Genomic DNA, 17,784 nt, shown 5'->3' on the forward strand with positions numbered 1-17,784 from the left:
GGAAACCTGGCACCATCCCTATGGTGAAGCATGGTGGTGGCAGCATCATGCTGTGGGGATGTTTTTCACCGGCAGGGACTGGGAGACTAGTCAGGATCGAGGCAAAGATGAACAGAGCAAAGTACAGAGAGATCCTTGATGAAAACCTGCTCCAGAGCGCTCAGGACCTCAGACTGGGGCAAAGGTTCACCTTCCAACAGGACAGTGACCCTAAGCACACAGCCAAGACAACACAGGAGTGGCTTCGGGACAAGTCTCTGAATGTCCTTGAGTGGCCCAGCCAGAGCCCGGACTTGAACCTGATCGAACATCTCTGGAAAGACCTGAAAATAGCTGTGCAGCGACGCTTCCCATCCAACCTGACAGAGCTTGAGAGGATCTACAGAGAAGAATGGGAGAAGCTCCCCAAATATAGATGTGCCAAGCTTGTAGCGTCATACCCAAGAAGACTCAAGGCTGTAATTGCTGCCAACGATGCTTCAACAAAGTACTAAGTAAAGGGTCTGAATACTTATGTAAATCTTTTTTTCAAATCTTTTTTACTTTGTCATAATGGGGTATTGTGTGTAGATTGAAGATTGGAAAAAACTATGTCATACATTTTAGAATAAGGCTGTAATGTCACATAATGTGGAAAAAGTCAAGGGGCCTGAAAACTTTCTGAATGCGCTGTACATCCTAACTAGAGAATGTTAAGAATATTCCTCCTGTGTGCGGTTACTAGTCTGTCAGTGACGCCATATCCTTTGCAGGTACTATGGCCTATCAGTGTGGTTCCCTGATGTCATCCATCACCTGCAGTCTGATGAGTATGCCTCTAGAGTGAAGACTCACAACAACGAACATACAGAAGACTTCACCTTTAACTTCACCCTGGAGAACCAGATACACACCAACGGAGTATTTGTCAACGACAGGTACTGTGTCAAAACGCACACACAAACACACCAATGTAGTCTTCATCAATGATGGTTATTGTAACCAACAAACTCACTTAAAGAGACTTTAATGAGTTAAACAGGCTCTATCAAAACCCAGTTTATCCAGTTAAAGTAGCCTATGTAAACTTCCGACTTCAACTGTACATCCAGGTATATTAGATTAGATCAGAGGCAGGAGCTAAAACAGGAGCTGTAGGGGTGGATAAGAGAAACAAACTGGGACATATCAGACACACAATATCACAGGAACAAGTTGACGTACTCCACCCCTTCCACTAGAAACCCCTGGTTAAATGTGTGTGTGTTTGTATACAACAATACTGGCCTGTGGACTTGCGTTTCGTCTTTGTTTTGTGAAGTGTTTAATCAAATCAAATTTATTTATATAGCCCTTCGTACATCAGCTGAAATCTCAAAGTGCTGTACAGAAACCCAGCCTAAAACCCCAAACAGCAAGCAATGCATGTGAAAGAAGCACGGTGGCTGGGAAAAACTCCCTAGGAAAAACTCCTGAGAAAGGCCAAAAACCTAGGAAGAAACCTAGAGAGGAACCAGGCTATGAGGGGTGGCCAGTCCTCTTCTGGCTGTGCCGGGTGGATATTATAACAGAACATGGTCAAGATGTTAAAATGTTCGTAAATGACCAGCATGGTCAAATAATAATAATCATAGTAATTGTCGAGGGTGCAACAAGCACGTCCGGTGAACAGGTCAGGGTTCCGTAGCCGCAGGCAGAACAGTTGAAACTGGAGCAGCAGCATGGCCAGGTGGACTGGGGACAGCAAGGAGTCATCATGCCAGGTAGTCCTAGGGCTCAGGTCCTCCGAGAGAAAGAAAGAAAGAAAGAAAGAGAGAATTAGAGAGAGCATATTTACATTCACACAGGACACCGGATAAGACAAGAGAATACTCCAGATGTAACAGACTGACCCTAGCCCCCCGACACATAAACTACTGCAGCATAAATACTGGAGGCTGAGACAGGAGGGATCAGAAGACACTGTGGCCCCATCCGATGATACCCCCGGACAGGGCCAAACAGGCAGGATATAACCCCACCCACTTTGCCAAAGCACAGCCCCCACACCACTAGAGGGATATCTACAACCACCAACTTACCGTCCGAAGACAAGGCCGAGTATAGCCCACAAAGATGTCCGCCACGGCACAACCCAAGGGGGGGGCGCCAACCCAGACAGGAAGACCACGTCAGTGGCTCAACCTACTCAAGTGACGCACCCCTCCCATGGACGGCATGGAAGAACACCAGTAAGTCAGTGACTCAGCCCCTGTAAAAGGGTTAGAGGCAGAGAATCCCAGTGGGAAGAGGGGAACCGACAAGGCAGAGACAGCAAGGGCGGTTCGTTGCTCCAGCCTTTCCGTTCACCTTCACACTCCTGGGCCAGACTATACTTAATCATAGGACCTACTGAAGAGATAAGTCTTCAGTAAAGACTTAAAGGTTGAGACTGAGTCTGCGTCTCTCACATGGGTAGGCAGACCATTCCATAAAAATGGAGCTCTATAGGAGAAAGCCCTACCTCCAGCCGTTTGCTTAGAAATTCTAGGGACAATTAGGAGGCCTGCGTCTTGTGACCGTAGCGTACGTGTAGGTATGTACGGCAGGACCAAATCGGAAAGATAGGTAGGAGCAAGCCCATGTAATGCTTTGTAGGTTAGCAGTAAAACCTTGAAATCAGCCCTTGCCTTAACAGGAAGCCAGTGTAGGGAAGCTAGCACTGGAGTAATATGATCAAATTTTTTGGTTCTAGTCAGGATTCTAGCAGCCGTATTTAGCACTAACTGAAGTTTGTTTAGTGCTTTATCCGGGTAGCCGGAAAGTAGAGCATTGCAGTAGTCGAGCCTAGAAGTAACAAAAGCATGGATTAATTTTTCTGCGTCATTTTTGGACAGAAAGTTTCTGATTTTTGCAATGTTACGTAGATGGAAAAAAGCTGTCCTTGAAGCAGTCTTGATATGTTCTTCAAAAGAGAGATCAGGGTCCAGAGTAACGCCGAGGTCCTTCACAGTTTTATTTGAGACGACTGTACAACCATCCAGATTAATTGTCAGATTCAACAGAAGATCTCTTTGTTTCTTGGGACCTAGGACAAGCATCTCTGTTTTGTCCGAGTTTAAAAGTAGAAAATTTGCAGCCATCCACTTCCTTATGTCTGAAACACAGGCTTCTAGCGAGAGCAATTTTGGGGCTTCACCATGTTTCATTGAAATGTACAGCTGTGTGTCGTCCGCATAGCAGTGAAATTTAACATTATGTTTTCGAATGACATCCCCAAGAGGTAAAATATATAGTGAAAACAATAGTGGTCCTAGAACGGAACCTTGAGGAACACCGAAATTTACAATTGATTTGTCAGAGGACGAACCATTCACAGAGACAAACTGATATCTTTCCGACAGATAAGATCTAAACCAGGCCAGAACTTGTCCATGTAGACCAATTTGGGTTTCCAATCTCTCCAAAAGAATGTGGTGATCGATGGTATCAAAAGCGGCACTAAGATCTAGGAGCATGAGGACAGATGCAGAGCCTCGGTCTGACGTCATTAAAAGGTCATTTACCACCTTCACAAGTGCAGTCTCAGTGCTATGATGGGGTCTAAAACCAGACTGAAGCGTTTCGTATACATTGTTTGTCTTCAGGAAGGCAGTGAGTTGCTGCGCAACAACTTTTTCTAAAATTTTTGAGAGGAATGGAAGATTCGATATAGGCCGATAGTTTTTTATAATTTCTGGGTCAAGATTCGGCTTTTTCAAGAGAGGCTTTATTACTGCCACTTTTAGTGAGCTTGGTACACATCCGGTGGATAGAGAGCCGTTTATTATGTTCAACATAGGAGGGCCAAGCACAGGAAGCAGCTCTTTCAGTAGTTTAGTTGGAATAGGGTCCAGTATGCAGCTTGAGGGTTTGGAGGCCATGATTATTTTCATCATTGTGTCAAGAGATATAGTACTAAAACACTTTAGTATCTCCCTTGAGCCAAGGTCCTGGCAGAGTTGTGCAGACTCTGGACAATGAAGCCCTGGAGGAATACCCAGATTTAAAGAGGAGTCCGTAATTTGCTTTCTAATGATCATGATCTTTTCCTCAAAAAAGTTCATAAATTTATTACTGCTGAAGTGAAAGCCATCCTCCATTTGCGAATGCTGCTTTTTAGTTAGCTTTGCGACAGTGTCAAAAAGAAATTTCGGATTGTTCTTATTTTCCTCAATTAAGTTGGAAAAATAGGATGATCGTGCAGCAGTGAGGGCTCTTCGATACTGCACGGTACTGTCTTTCCAAGCTAGTCGGAAGACTTCCAGTTTAGTGTGGCGCCATTTCCGTTCCAATTTTCTGGAAGCTTGCTTCAGAGCTCGTGTATTTTCTGTATACCAGGGAGCTAGTTTCTTATGACAGATGTTTTTAATTTTTAGGGGTGCAACTGCATCTAGGGTATTGCGCAAGGTTGAATTGAGTTCCTCGGTTAGGTGGTTAACTGATTCTTGTCCTCTGACGTCCTTGGGTAGGCAGAGGGAGTCTGGAAGGGCATCAAGGAATCTTTGGGTTGTCTGAGAATTTATAGCACGACTTTTAATCTTCCTTGGTTGGGGTCTGAGCAGATTAATCAGTCAAGTCCAGTACAGTGCCGTGTCTTTAGAGCAACATTAAACTGAAGACATGTTTATCAATTAACTCCCTGTAATTATTATCACGCGATTAAACTGATTAATCGTTTAATTGTAATTAACTAGGAGATCGGGGCACCAAGGAAAATATTCAGATTACAAAGTTATAATTTTCCTAATATAACTTTCCTATATTATAACATTATATATTATATTATATTATAGTATAGGCCGATTATCTTCTGGTTTAAATGGTGTATTTTACCTCGCGTCCAGTCTCATTCCAAACGTCGTAAATTGTTGTATCTGCATGAACCCAGTCTTTACTAAAGTCATCCATACATCAATTGTCTTAAAATCATTTATTTACTAAACTAAGTAATTCACAGAAAGCATACAAACAGTAATTATCGTCACAAAGAATTGGTAGAGTAATGTGCCCTAGTGGGCTAAACAGGCATGGCGGCCTGTTAAACAAAGGGTCATAAAGGGCAGCTGAGGAGGCACACAGAGTTCATTAATATTAACAATTGAAATGCTAATCCTTTGCACATGAACGCTCACTCATTCGGGAACAATTGCAATCAATATATATTTACGCTCAGTGTGTCGTCGGGATCCTTGTTGGAGAGTTTTTGTCCTGTTGGAGAGTTTTTGTCCTGTTCTCTCTCTCTCTCTCGGTTAGAATGGATCTTTCAAAGCGACATTCATTAATGTCGTTATAGAATGGATGTTTAGTTGGTCTTTGCGTTCAATGATATAATTTACTTAGCTGCAGACTAATAATTAATATCAAAGACTTGTTCTTATTCTGTCGGTATCAGTAGTCTAAAAGTTAACTTTCAGTAGAGGAATTGGGTGGTCAAACCTATTGGCCAACTCGTCATGGAGTGGAGGCTTGGTCTGAAGAAAGTAAATCAGGGTGGGGTTTTATACTTGAACATAGAACAGGCTTGTCACATGACGCCTGGTCCTGTCTGTGTCCCTGGGGGCGTGCCGATGACTGATTTAATCTTTGAACATAAATACATTCTATCACATTAACATCAGTACATAGCATCTCAATGTATTACAAATAGCTTTATCCTTATTAATACATTTTAAACAACCATTTAGATGCAAGTCCCATAGCTGAGGCTATTATATAAACAGTATTATGGTAATATGGCTATATTGTCTCTTCTGAGTATCACAAAATTGTACCAAGCGGACCAGTTCGTAGCTGGATTCTTCACCAATCTTTTATACCTTCTCCAGAACATAAATGTCGTTCGGTTCCCCAATTCTGTGAGTTGGAAGAATTTCCTGTGTCTCTCTATGAAACCCCTCTGTGTCTCAGCTGGGCCATGTGGTAGGAGATTCTCCTCTAGAATTTTACCACCCCTTCACACAGGGCCTGGGTGGGGGGAGGTAGGTTGGGGGATGGTGCAAGGGGGAGGGGGTCAACTGTCCTCCCTGTACTCAAAGAGGGCAACGTCATGACAACAGTATAACATGTATCCTTATCTCTATTGGATAGAAAGGGCTGAGTCAGCGTACAGGCTAGGCTGTTCTCCCAGCTAGTGGTCTCACACCGCTGGGTACTGGAGGGGATATCATCAATCTTTTATTTGCTCGATCACTACCTCAACTCCTCTGCTTTGGGTAGACCAAAAATAAGTGTTGATGGTACAATTGATTTTTCTTTACTGTATTCATCTTCTTTATTCTTATTTTCCTCCTCTCCTCTCCTCTCCTCTCCTCTCCTCTCCTCTCCTCTCCTCTCCTCTCTAGGTTCATAAGTATGAAGTTGAAGTCCGTCACCTTTATAGACTCTACGTTTCAGAACTGTTACTTTGACGACGTGTCAACAGTGGGCTCATTATTCAAAAACTGCACCTTCGTAGAAGCCTTCTTTTATAACACAGGTGAGTCCACACACACACTCACACACACATGCATGTATGCTCCAGGGTTTCCATTAGCCAGTAATGACTTTTGTCATAGCCGATAAAATTGAAGCCGGCCAATTGTCTGGGAGAAGAAGAAAAAATCCCATTGTGAAATAATGATTTTTAGCCTGTTCTTTGATGGAAATACCAGTCGATAGAAATACATTTGACTGGTCATGCTTATCGGTCTATTGGTTAATTTGCATAATTTTGTGGAATTAAATTGGCGCGTGTACAGTATATTTGTTATGTATCTTTTTTATCACACTCGTACAGCATACAGATACAGAGCCTTTAACCTCTCTAGGGTTGGTGGCACCAAATCGTCCCCCCTCAGTAACAGCCAGTTGAATCCTGTGGCGCGATATTCAAATACCTTAGAAATGCTATTACTTCAATTTCTCAAACATATGACTATTTTACAGCATTTTAAAGACTCTCGTTAATCTAACCACACTGTCCGATTTCAAAAAGGCTTTACAATGAAAGCAAAACATTAGATTATGTCAGCAGAGTACCCAGCCAGAAATAATCAGACACCCATTTTTCAAGCTAGCATATAATGTCACAAAAACCCAGAAGACAGCTAAATGCAGCACTAACCTTTGATGATCTTCATCAGATGACACACCTAGGACATTATGTTATACAATACATGCATGTTTTGTTCAATCAAGTTCATATTTATATCAAAAACCAGCTTTTCACATTAGCATGTGACGTTCAGAACTAGCATACCCCCCGCAAACTTCCGGCGAATTTACTAACAATTTACTAAATTACTCACGATAAACGTTCACAAAAAGCATAACAATTATTTTAAGAATTATAGATACAGAACTCCTCTATGCACTCGATATGTCCGATTTTAAAATAGCTTTTCGGTGAAAGCACATTTTGCAATATTCTAAGTAGATAGCCCGGCATCACAGGGCTAACTATTTAGACACCCAGCAAGTTTAGCCTTCACCAAACTCCGATTTACTATTAGAAAAGTTTGATTACCTTTGGTGTTCTTCGTCAGAATGCACTCCCAGGACTTCTACTTCAATAACAAATGTTGGTTTGGTCCCAAATAATCCATAGTTATGTTCCAACAGCGGCGTTTTGTTCGTGCGTTCAAGACACTATCCGAATGGTAAATAAGGGTCACGCGCACGGCCCATTTCGTGACAAAAGATTTCTAAATATTTCATTACCGTACTTCGAAGCATGTCAACCGCTGTTTAAAATCAATTTTTATGCCATTTTTCTCGTAAAAAAGCGATAATATTCCGACCGGGAATCTGCAATTAGGTAAACAGACGAAAGAAAATAAAGCATGGGCTCGACTCGGGCACGCGCCTAAGCCCTTTGTCCTCTGATCGGCCACTTGTCAAAGGCGATAATGTGTTTCAGCCAGAGGCTGCCTCGATATCGTTCAGCTTTTTCCCGGGCTCTGAGAGCCTATGGGAGCCGTAGGAAGTGTCACGTTACAGTTAAGATCCTTAGTCTTCAATAAACAGAGGCAAGAACAACAACACCTTGTCAGAAAGGCCACTTCCTGCATGAAATCTTCTCAGGTTTTTGCCTGCCATATGAGTTCTGTTATACTCACAGACACCATTCAAACAGTTTTAGAAACTTTAGGGTGTTTTCTATCCAAAGCCAATAATTATATGCATATTCTAGTTACTGGGCAGGAGTAGTAGCCAGATTAAATCGGGTACGTTTTTTATCCGGCCGTGTAAATACTGCCCCCTAGCCCTAACAGGTTAACCTGTTGAGGACCCCTTCGAGATAGGATCCCGTTAACGGGATTGATTTTGACAACAGCCAGTGGAAAATCAGAGCGCCAAATTCAAAACAGCTAAAATCTCAGAATTCAATTTTCTCAAACAATTAACTATTTTACACCATTTTAAAGATAAGACTCTCGTTAATCCAACCACATTGTCTGATTTCAAAAAGGCTTTATGGAGAAAGCATAAAATTAGATTATGTTAGGACATAAACTCCACAAGAAAAACCACACAGCCATTTTCTAAGCAACTAGATGCATCACAAAAACCAAAAGTACAGCTAAAATATTCACTAACCTTTGATGATCTTCATCAGATGGCACTCATAGGACTTCATGTTACACAATACATGTATGTTTTGCTTGATAAAGTTCATATTTATATCCAAAAACCCCATTTTACATTGGCGCATAATGTTCAGAAATGTTTTCCCTCCAAACCTCACGGTGAATGAGCAATGAGCACACATATTACAGAAATACTCATCATAAACTTTGATCAATATACAAGTGTTATGCACAGAATTATAGATAGACTTCTCCTAAATGCTATCCCCTTTGTCAGATTTCAAAAAAGGTTCACGGCGAAAGCACAATTTGCAATAATCTGAGTACAGCCCAGAAGACACCAATAACTAGCAAACAAAACCCTGCCATCTTGGAGTCAATAAAACTAAGAAATTACATTATAAATATTCACTTACCTTTGATTATCTTCATCAGAAGGCACTCCCAGGAACCCCAGCTCCACAATAAATGTTGTCCAAATACATCAATTTTGTTCACGCGTTAGGTTCACTATCCAAATCCATAACACGCGTGCTTACTTAGTCCAGATGAACAGTCAAAAAAGTTATACTACAGTTTGTAGAAACATGTCAAACGATGTATAGAATCAATCTTTAGGTTGTTTTTAACATATATCTTCAATACAATTCCAACCGGACCTATCCGTTCTCTTTGGGAGTGAATATGAACTCAGCTTGCTCCCAAGTCCTTGCGCGTGACTGAGCCCATGCCTTATAATGGGACACCTACTTCCTTGGGCTGTTATTCCCTTCAAATTCACAATAGAATCCTCAAACAAGGTTCTAAAGACTGTTGACATCTAGTGGAAGCCTTAGGAAGTGCAACATGACCCCGTAAAGACTACAAATTCAAAAGACAATGGTTTGAAAAACTACAATCCTCAGATTTCCCACTTCCTGGTTGGATTGTTCTCAGGTTATTGCCTGCCATATGAGTTATGTTATACTCACAGACGTCATTCAAACAGTTTTAGAAACTTCAGTGTTTTCTATCCAAATCTACTAATAATATGCATATCTTAGTTTCTGGGCCCGAGAAGCAGGCACTTTAATTTGGGTACGTTTTTCATCCGGCCGTGAAAATACTGCCCCCTATCCCGAAGAGGTTTTAAAATGTTCAAAGTGCACATCAGAATTGGATAAGAATGACCGCACATCATTGCATCCTCAGCATGCCTGTTCTGTTAAGATGAATTACCATCATCTAAATGGGATTTCTGTCATTCTGAGCACCGTGGGTGGACACCCTAATCAGGTTATACACTAAATGCATATGGGCACATTTCTCAAATGTCCCTTAAATTACAATGTTGCCGTTCAAATGTCTTGCGCCACATTTTCCTAACAGAATCCCTGGTATGCGCGCGTGCTCGCACACAAACACACACACACACACACACACACACTTGGTTGTTTACTTGAAATGTTGCTCATTCTATTCATTCTGAGCACATCTCTTCCTCACAGCAACCATGTTATAGATGAGGTGTCCCCCTGCCTCTCACAAAACCCTTCAGACATAACTCTCTTCCTCTCCTCTCTCTCCTTTTTCCTCTCTATCTCTCTCTCTCTGCTCCCTCTATCTCTCTGCTCTCTCTCTGTTCTCTCTCTCTCTGCTCTGTCTCTCTCTCTCTCCCCCTCACCCTTTCTGTCTCTCTGTCTCTTTCTGCTCTCTCTCTGTTCTCTCTCTGTCTCCCACTCTCTGTACTGCCTCTCTCTCCCCCCGCGCCCTCTCTGTCTCCCTCTCTCTCTCTCTACTCTGTCTCTCTCTCTGCTCTCTCTCTCATCTTCCTCTCTCTCCCCTCTCTCTCCTGTCCCTCTCCTTTTCTCCCCTCTCTCTCCTGTCCCTCTCCTTCTCTTTCTCTCTCCTCTCCCTCTCTCTCCCCCTCTCTCTCCTATCCCTCTCTCTCTCTCCTCTTCTCCCTCTCTCTCCCCCTAGCTTTCCTTTACACCAGTGAATTACAGCTCAACCTCTCTTCCCCTGCAGAAATGGCCTCTATGTTCCTTGTTCACTGTGCTTGAGAAACCGAGCCGTGCGTACGTCCATACGTACCACCTGTAATAGCATTGCAATGATCGTTGCACACTCCTGCAGCAGTTCAATTCTATCTGATAGAAGATTAGGGATGGAAATACGCTGCTCTAAAGGGAGGTGGAGGGAAGGAAAGATATCCTTTCTATTTTGGCTTGACATTACACAGACCAATGCACGCTGTAATATCATCTCATTGTACACTTGAGCACAGTTCTTGGTTAACGTTATCTTTCAATACTGTTTATGACATCTGTTATATCATTGTTACGACTGTGTTATGTAGCCCTTATGAAGGAGGGTTCATGTGGAGTACAATCTCATTATAAGAGGAGCTGACTAATAGTTGAACCAGGAAAGGCAGGGTCTCTGAGGGAGTAGTGAATTAGGGGACCGCTAACAGCCACAGTGTGGTTCAGCTGACACAGACCATGAGGGGCCACAGGTTTAGAAATGGTTCCATCTCAGCATTTAGGAAACAGCTGAACATGAAAACAATGTGGGCGTGTGAGCTTGGTGGCAAAGCCTCATGGGAGACGTAGTCTCATTGCCTCAAGCAGCGACACAGAGAGGGAGGGTGGAAGGGAGGGATAGCGAGAGAGAGAGGTATGAAAAGGGCATAGTGTTTGCTGCTCTTTCTCTGTGATGTCGCGTATTAATAGCTTTTCCATCAGGGGAGAGTTACGTAGTTATCCCTAAAAGAACTGGGACGGACCACATTTCTGACCCCCCGGCCCTGTTCTACCTTCCCTTCATCAAGAGAAGAGACAATCACAAGAGGCAGGCTGAGACCATGTCTGAATGATAGGGGACAAACATGAGTTAATAAAGAGAGTTAAAGGCCCATGGAAGCAGCATTAGATAATAAGTATAAACCCAGCACAGTGTCCATTCAGAAAGTTCACCTGCCAGACAAACAGAACATAAAGGAGTCAAATTGGTACACTTGTCTGATTCTCTATTTCTCCCTTTGTCTTTCTCTCCAGATATTGACGATTCTAAGCTGGTGGGGTCGAGGGTGATCAACAGTTCGTTCCACCACAACAAGACCGGCTGTCAGATGACTTTTGATGATGACTACAGCGCCTACTGGGTCTACTTTGTCAACTTCCTGGGGACGCTCGCCGTGTTGCCCGGCAACATAGTCTCCGCCCTTCTCATGGACAAGATAGGACGCCTGAGCATGCTGGGTAAGTTTTTGAAATTCTACTTCATACAGAGTATGTATTTCATATTCAGACAAATGTTCAATTGTGTGACAGTCCCTCCTGGGGTTTTACGTATTGGTACCTATGAAATGAAATAAAAAATGTATCACCAAAAAGAGAATGTATTTGTAATCTGTTATCATGTCTTGTGTTGTGATCTGATGTGTAATAGCATGTTTTCTCCTCCAGGGGGCTCCATGGTGCTGTCAGGCATCAGTTGTTTCTTCCTGTGGTTTGGGACAAGTGAGTCTATGATGATCTTCATGCTGTGTCTCTATAACGGCCTCAGTATATCAGCCTGGAACTCCCTGGACGTTGTTACGGCTGAGCTCTACCCGACTGACAGGAGGTGGGTACAACACGCAGGCAGGCACGACACACACACACAAACACACACACAAACACACACAAACACACACCCTCCATCCTTGACTCTCTCCTCTGCCCTCCTTTTCTTCTCCAGGGGTACAGGTTTTGGGTTCTGTAATGCCATGTGTAAGCTGGCAGCGGTGTTGGGGAACCTGATCTTCGGCTCTCTGGTTGGCATCACAAAGACCATCCCCATCCTGCTGGCGTCGGCTGTACTGGTGGGAGGAGGCCTGGTGGGACTACGACTGCCTGACACTCGCGGCAACGTCTTGATGTAGAACTCCACTACCCAGCAGTCTTCACTCATGTACCCATTAGGCTTTAGTTGAACACTGTCATAAGGACTACATATGTAACATTGTTTTAAGATAGTGGTATGTAGGCCTTATGATAGCGTGTTCAAGTAAAGGGCTACATATGTAACATTGTTTTAAGATAGTGGTATGTAGGCCTTATGATAGCGTGTTCAAGTAAAGGACTACATATGTAACATTGTTTTAAGATAGTGGTATGTAGGCCTTATGATAGCGTGTTCAAGTAAAGGGCTACATATGTAACATTGTTTTAAGATAGTGGTATGTAGGCCTTATGATAGCGTGTTCAAGTAAAGGACTACATATGTAACATTGTTTTAAGATAGTGGTATGTAGGCCTTATGATAGCGTGTTCAAGTAAAGGACTACATATGTAACATTGTTTTAAGATAGTGGTATGTAGGCCTTATGATAGCGTGTTCAAGTAAAGGACTACATATGTAACATTGTTTTAAGATAGTGGTATGTAGGCCTTATGATAGCGTGTTCAAGTAAAGGACTACATATGTAACATTGTTTTAAGATAGTGGTATGTAGGCCTTATGATAGCGTGTTCATGTAAAGGACTACATATGTAACATTGTTTTAAGATAGTGGTATGTAGGCCTTATGATAGCGTGTTCAAGTAAAGGACTACATATGTAACATTGTTTTAAGATAGTGGTATGTAGGCCTTATGATAGCGTGTTCAAGTAAAGGACTACATATGTAACATTGTTTTAAGATAGTGGTATGTAGGCCTTATGATAGCGTGTTCAAGTAAAGGACTACATATGTAACATTGTTTTAAGATAGTGGTATGTAGGCCTTATGATAGCGTGTTCAAGTAAAGGACTACATATGTAACATTGTTTTAAGATAGTGGTATGTAGGCCTTATGATAGCGTGTTCAAGTAAAGGGCTACATATGTAACATTGTTTTAAGATAGTGGTATGTAGGCCTTATGATAGCGTGTTCAAGTAAAGGGCTACATATGTAACATTGTTTTAAGATAGTGGTATGTAGGCCTTATGATAGCGTGTTCAAGTAAAGGACTACATATGTAACATTGTTTTAAGATAGTGGTATTTAGGCCTTATGATAGCGTGTTCAAGTAAAGGACTACATATGTAACATTGTTTTAAGATAGTGGTTTGTAGGCCTTATGATAGCGTGTTCAAGTAAAGGACTACATATGTAACATTGTTTTAAGATAGTGGTATGTAGGCCTTATGATAGCGTGTTCAAGTAAAGGACTACATATGTAACATTGTTTTAAGATAGTGGTATGTAGGCCTTATGATAGCGTGTTCAAGTAAAGGGCTACATATGTAACATTGTTTTAAGATAGTGGTATGTAGGCCTTATGATAGCGTGTTCAAGTAAAGGACTACATATGTAACATTGTTTTAAGATAGTGGTATGTAGGCCTTATGATAGCGTGTTCAAGTAAAGGACTACATATGTAACATTGTTTTAAGATAGTGGTATGTAGGCCTTATGATAGCGTGTTCAAGTAAAGGACTACATATGTAACATTGTTTTAAGATAGTGGTATGTAGGCCTTATGATAGCGTGTTCAAGTAAAGGACTACATATGTAACATTGTTTTAAGATAGTGGTATGTAGGCCTTATGATAGCGTGTTCATGTAAAGGACTACATATGTAACATTGTTTTAAGATAGTGGTATGTAGGCCTTATGATAGCGTGTTCAAGTAAAGGACTACATATGTAACATTGTTTTAAGATAGTGGTATGTAGGCCTTATGATAGCGTGTTCAAGTAAAGGACTACATATGTAACATTGTTTTAAGATAGTGGTATGTAGGCCTTATGATAGCGTGTTCAAGTAAAGGGCTACATGTTGAAGTGCAAGTGCTAAAGTGCAATTAGTCCAACATTTTGTTAAGTTGCATTCGGAATAAAAGAGCCCTTGGCCATATTTTTTTTAACCTGCGCCCAGAGGGGTGGAGCTGGAATTCGGGGTGGAGTGCGTGGGAAGAGTTGAACGCTATTTTATTCACCTTCTGGAGGGCTCTGCCCAGGTGATTGCTGTTTCTGCCCCAAGACCAGACTATCTTGCCTAACCTATTTTTCAACCTTGATATTCCCAAACAGCTGTTTGTTTTAGGTTATTTGTTGTTGAATATCCAGGTGTTTCGTTTGGGGAGTTGATCAAAATTCAGCTCTGTTTAAGCAGAAAGACACTTACATTTTAGTCATTTAGCAGATGCTCTTATCCAGAGCGACTTACAGTAATGAATGCATACATTTCATACATTTTTTTGTACTGGCCCCCCGTGGGAATCGAACCCACAACCCTGGCGTTGCACACACCATGCTCTACCAACTGAGCCACAGGGAAGGCTATAGGGTTTTAACTTGATGAGATATGAAAAAGCCATTCTAAACCTAGCCTAAGTTTAATCAAAGGTACCTATTGCTGCTGTCCTCGAGTGCTACGGGTCTGACATGAATACAAGTTATGTGATAAGATACGTTCTTTAGTCAGCCTGGGTACCATAGTTACTATATGTTACAACATAACCATACTCTAAGGGCAGACTAGACTAGAGAAGCGTCCATTTAGGTTTTAGGCTGAAGCTCTTGTGAGCACACAACTCTGTTGGCATGTTAAGGGATATTTAACCTATTTCACTGAAAGCTAAATGTATAGTTTGGGGTGAACTATGCCTTTAACATATTCATATCATAATGGCATCATTGCAGTACCTGCTTTTGCATTTGACCAGGTATGGATCATTTGTGTAAATGTACAGTATGTGTGTGTGTATGTATGATATTGTGTGTGTGTGTGTGTGTGTGTGTGTGTGTGTGTGTGTGTGTGTGTGTGTGTGTGTGTGTGTGTGTGTATAATATATTGTATATATTCAAATGTTGTTAATTTCCCAACCATGGGTTGGGGGCGATGTTAATGAGTTGACTTCACTCACTGAAGTGTCTGACTGGTTTCAAATCAAATCAAACTTTATTTGTCACATGCGGCGAATACAATAAGTGTAGACCTTACCGTGAAATGCTTACTTACAAGCCCTTAACCAACAGTGCAGCTCAAGAAGAGTTAATGGTGTGTTAATGACTTTGTCTTTCAGCTTGTCCAACTGCATCACTTGCAGCCATCCATCCCTCATCACATCACTCTCTGTATGAAACAAACTCTTAACTACACTTCTGTTAAAATAGGAAACTTTGCATGTATGTTACTAAAGTCTTTCTGTTGTGTGTTCTGTTTTTGTGTCTCTGCTACAGGGATGTAGTTGTAGAAAAACATGAAGGTGGCTAAACACTGTAGCTGGCTGAGATAACAGAGAGAGTAACATAAACACTACAGGTAACAATGCTAATTTGGGGTAACAGCCAGGTGTGTTATCAACACTATTCACAAAATAAACCAGTGGTGTAGTCTGTGTTTAGGTGTGTTTTCACTCCACTACATCCCTGCTGCTGTTCTGTGGATGAGCAGCCATGTTAATCTTGGTCAAAGATGACTGTATCATTCTGGTGAGTTCCTTGTTCTGTGGGCAGGTGTCCTTCCGTTCTTCTGGGTAATTTTGACGGGGCATGCAGTGGTGAAATGACTGTACTGTACGGAGCTACAGACATGCTATAGACCAGGACTATTCAACTCCAGCCCCTCCAGGTCCCTCCACAGTACTGCTGGTTTCCTCTTTTCCCCTTCTGTCCCTCTTCTCACTGATCAATATATCAAAGTATAGTGCTTTTTACAAAAACATTTGTCACAAAGTGCTTAACCGTAACCTGATCTAGACACAGAAAGAACAAGCATGTCATTAATTGGCCAGATAATCCACTGACCAGGTCTGAATCAGTCCCTGATTAGAGGGAAGGATGAAAACCAGCAGTTCTGTAGTTAGTAGATCTTGAGGCCCAGGTTTGAATAGGAGGTGTGTGTTAAACCATTTGTCAAATACCTGTCCTTGATCTGATTTACTTTGACTAGGGAAGGTTACCAGGTGCAATGTAAAGTATATAGAGGTTCCACTGGGATCTACACGTACTGTATTCAATAAAGAGTTACATTCCATGGTTCTTTGATTACAGACTTTACAATTTGTGTCATTTGTCAAGATGGCCAGAAGAGGGAACTGTTGATTCAGTGTGTGGGCGTGCATGCAGCGAGCGTGTTCAGGTGATGAGCAACCTTGCATGAGACCTGAGGAGTTGCTTTGGTTAAGTGGGCTAATGGGCTCTTCTGTTGCGCAGGAGGCCCTGCTTCAAACCCCCTCGCTCACAATCTAATGACTATAACTCTACTGAGCTTTAATAGGATCATAAATCAAATTCAAATTGTATTGCTCATGTACATGTATTTAGCAGATGTTACTGCAGGTGTAGTGAAATGCTTATGTTCCTAGCTCCAACAGTGCAGTAATACCGAACAATACAAAACAATACACACAGATCCCCCAAAAAATGTAAGAAAGGAAATATAGAAATATTATAACGAGTTATGTCAGAGTCTGGAACATAAATATGTAGGTATATGATGGTGTGTGTCTAGACATGGACATCTGAATAAAAAGCCTTGACTAGATTACAGTTTATACATACAGTATGAAGTGGGTAAAACAGTATATAAACATTGATAAAGTGATCCGTGTTCAATGACTATATACTGTTGTCATGATGTTAGCACTTTCTGTGAATTGGCTAGCAGAGATGTGAACAACCCCCTCTCCTGTTGGGAGGGGGGGGGGCAGTTTTACAACCCCCACGTCATAAATTCCGTAAAGAGACTCCCTGGCCATGCAGTATGGAGAGAGTTTCACAGTAGAACAAAGGAACTTCTACTACATCACAGAACTTGAGAACTGAACAATATCCATATTTTGGAGAATGTGTAAACGGTCGGTGGAGAAGCCAGCTATGACCCGGTCTGTTTTGTTTCATGTTTGTGACCTCATGAAAGACAATACAGCCACATTACCCTAACTCTGTTTATACAGGTGCCTCCGTTATGAGGTTTGGATCAAATTCTTGTATATAATGAATGAGTAAAGATTAAACTATTTGTGAAATTATGTAATGTGATGTTAAAACTTTAATGTGAGATAATTGTATTCCCATGGAACAGCCCTATCCTATTGTTACGAATAAAAGCCCCTCTTAGGAAAATCGTCTTCAGACTAAGCAAACCCACAGCGTGAGCTGTGTTTGCGAATAGTTTAGACCACGCATACCCCGGTGTAAGCTGAGGTGGCACAGGTTTGATTACCAAGATTGAGCAAACCTACAGCGTAATATATACTG

General features: G+C 41.8%; 1 protein-coding gene across 2 annotated transcripts in view; it reads left to right on the forward strand.

The window, feature by feature from the left end:
* The window catches only part of LOC115159721 (synaptic vesicle glycoprotein 2C-like), a 53,842-nt gene extending 37,273 nt beyond the window's left edge, over nucleotides 1–16,569 (forward strand). Inside the window, exons 9-13 of one of the 2 annotated variants that reach the window (XM_029709727.1) lie at nucleotides 753–917; nucleotides 6,342–6,475; nucleotides 11,606–11,809; nucleotides 12,017–12,176; nucleotides 12,291–12,474. In XM_029709727.1, the coding sequence (XP_029565587.1) occupies nucleotides 753–917; nucleotides 6,342–6,475; nucleotides 11,606–11,809; nucleotides 12,017–12,176; nucleotides 12,291–12,474 (847 nt within the window). Of the gene's footprint in view, nucleotides 1–752; nucleotides 918–6,341; nucleotides 6,476–11,605; nucleotides 11,810–12,016; nucleotides 12,177–12,290 lie in introns of both variants that reach the window. The other variant, XM_029709728.1, reaches the window with a different exon arrangement.
* Nucleotides 16,570–17,784: the final 1,215 nt, after the last annotated feature.

Source organism: Salmo trutta, chromosome 23 (assembly GCF_901001165.1).
Source record: "Salmo trutta chromosome 23, fSalTru1.1, whole genome shotgun sequence".
Lineage (NCBI taxonomy): Eukaryota > Metazoa > Chordata > Actinopteri > Salmoniformes > Salmonidae > Salmo > Salmo trutta.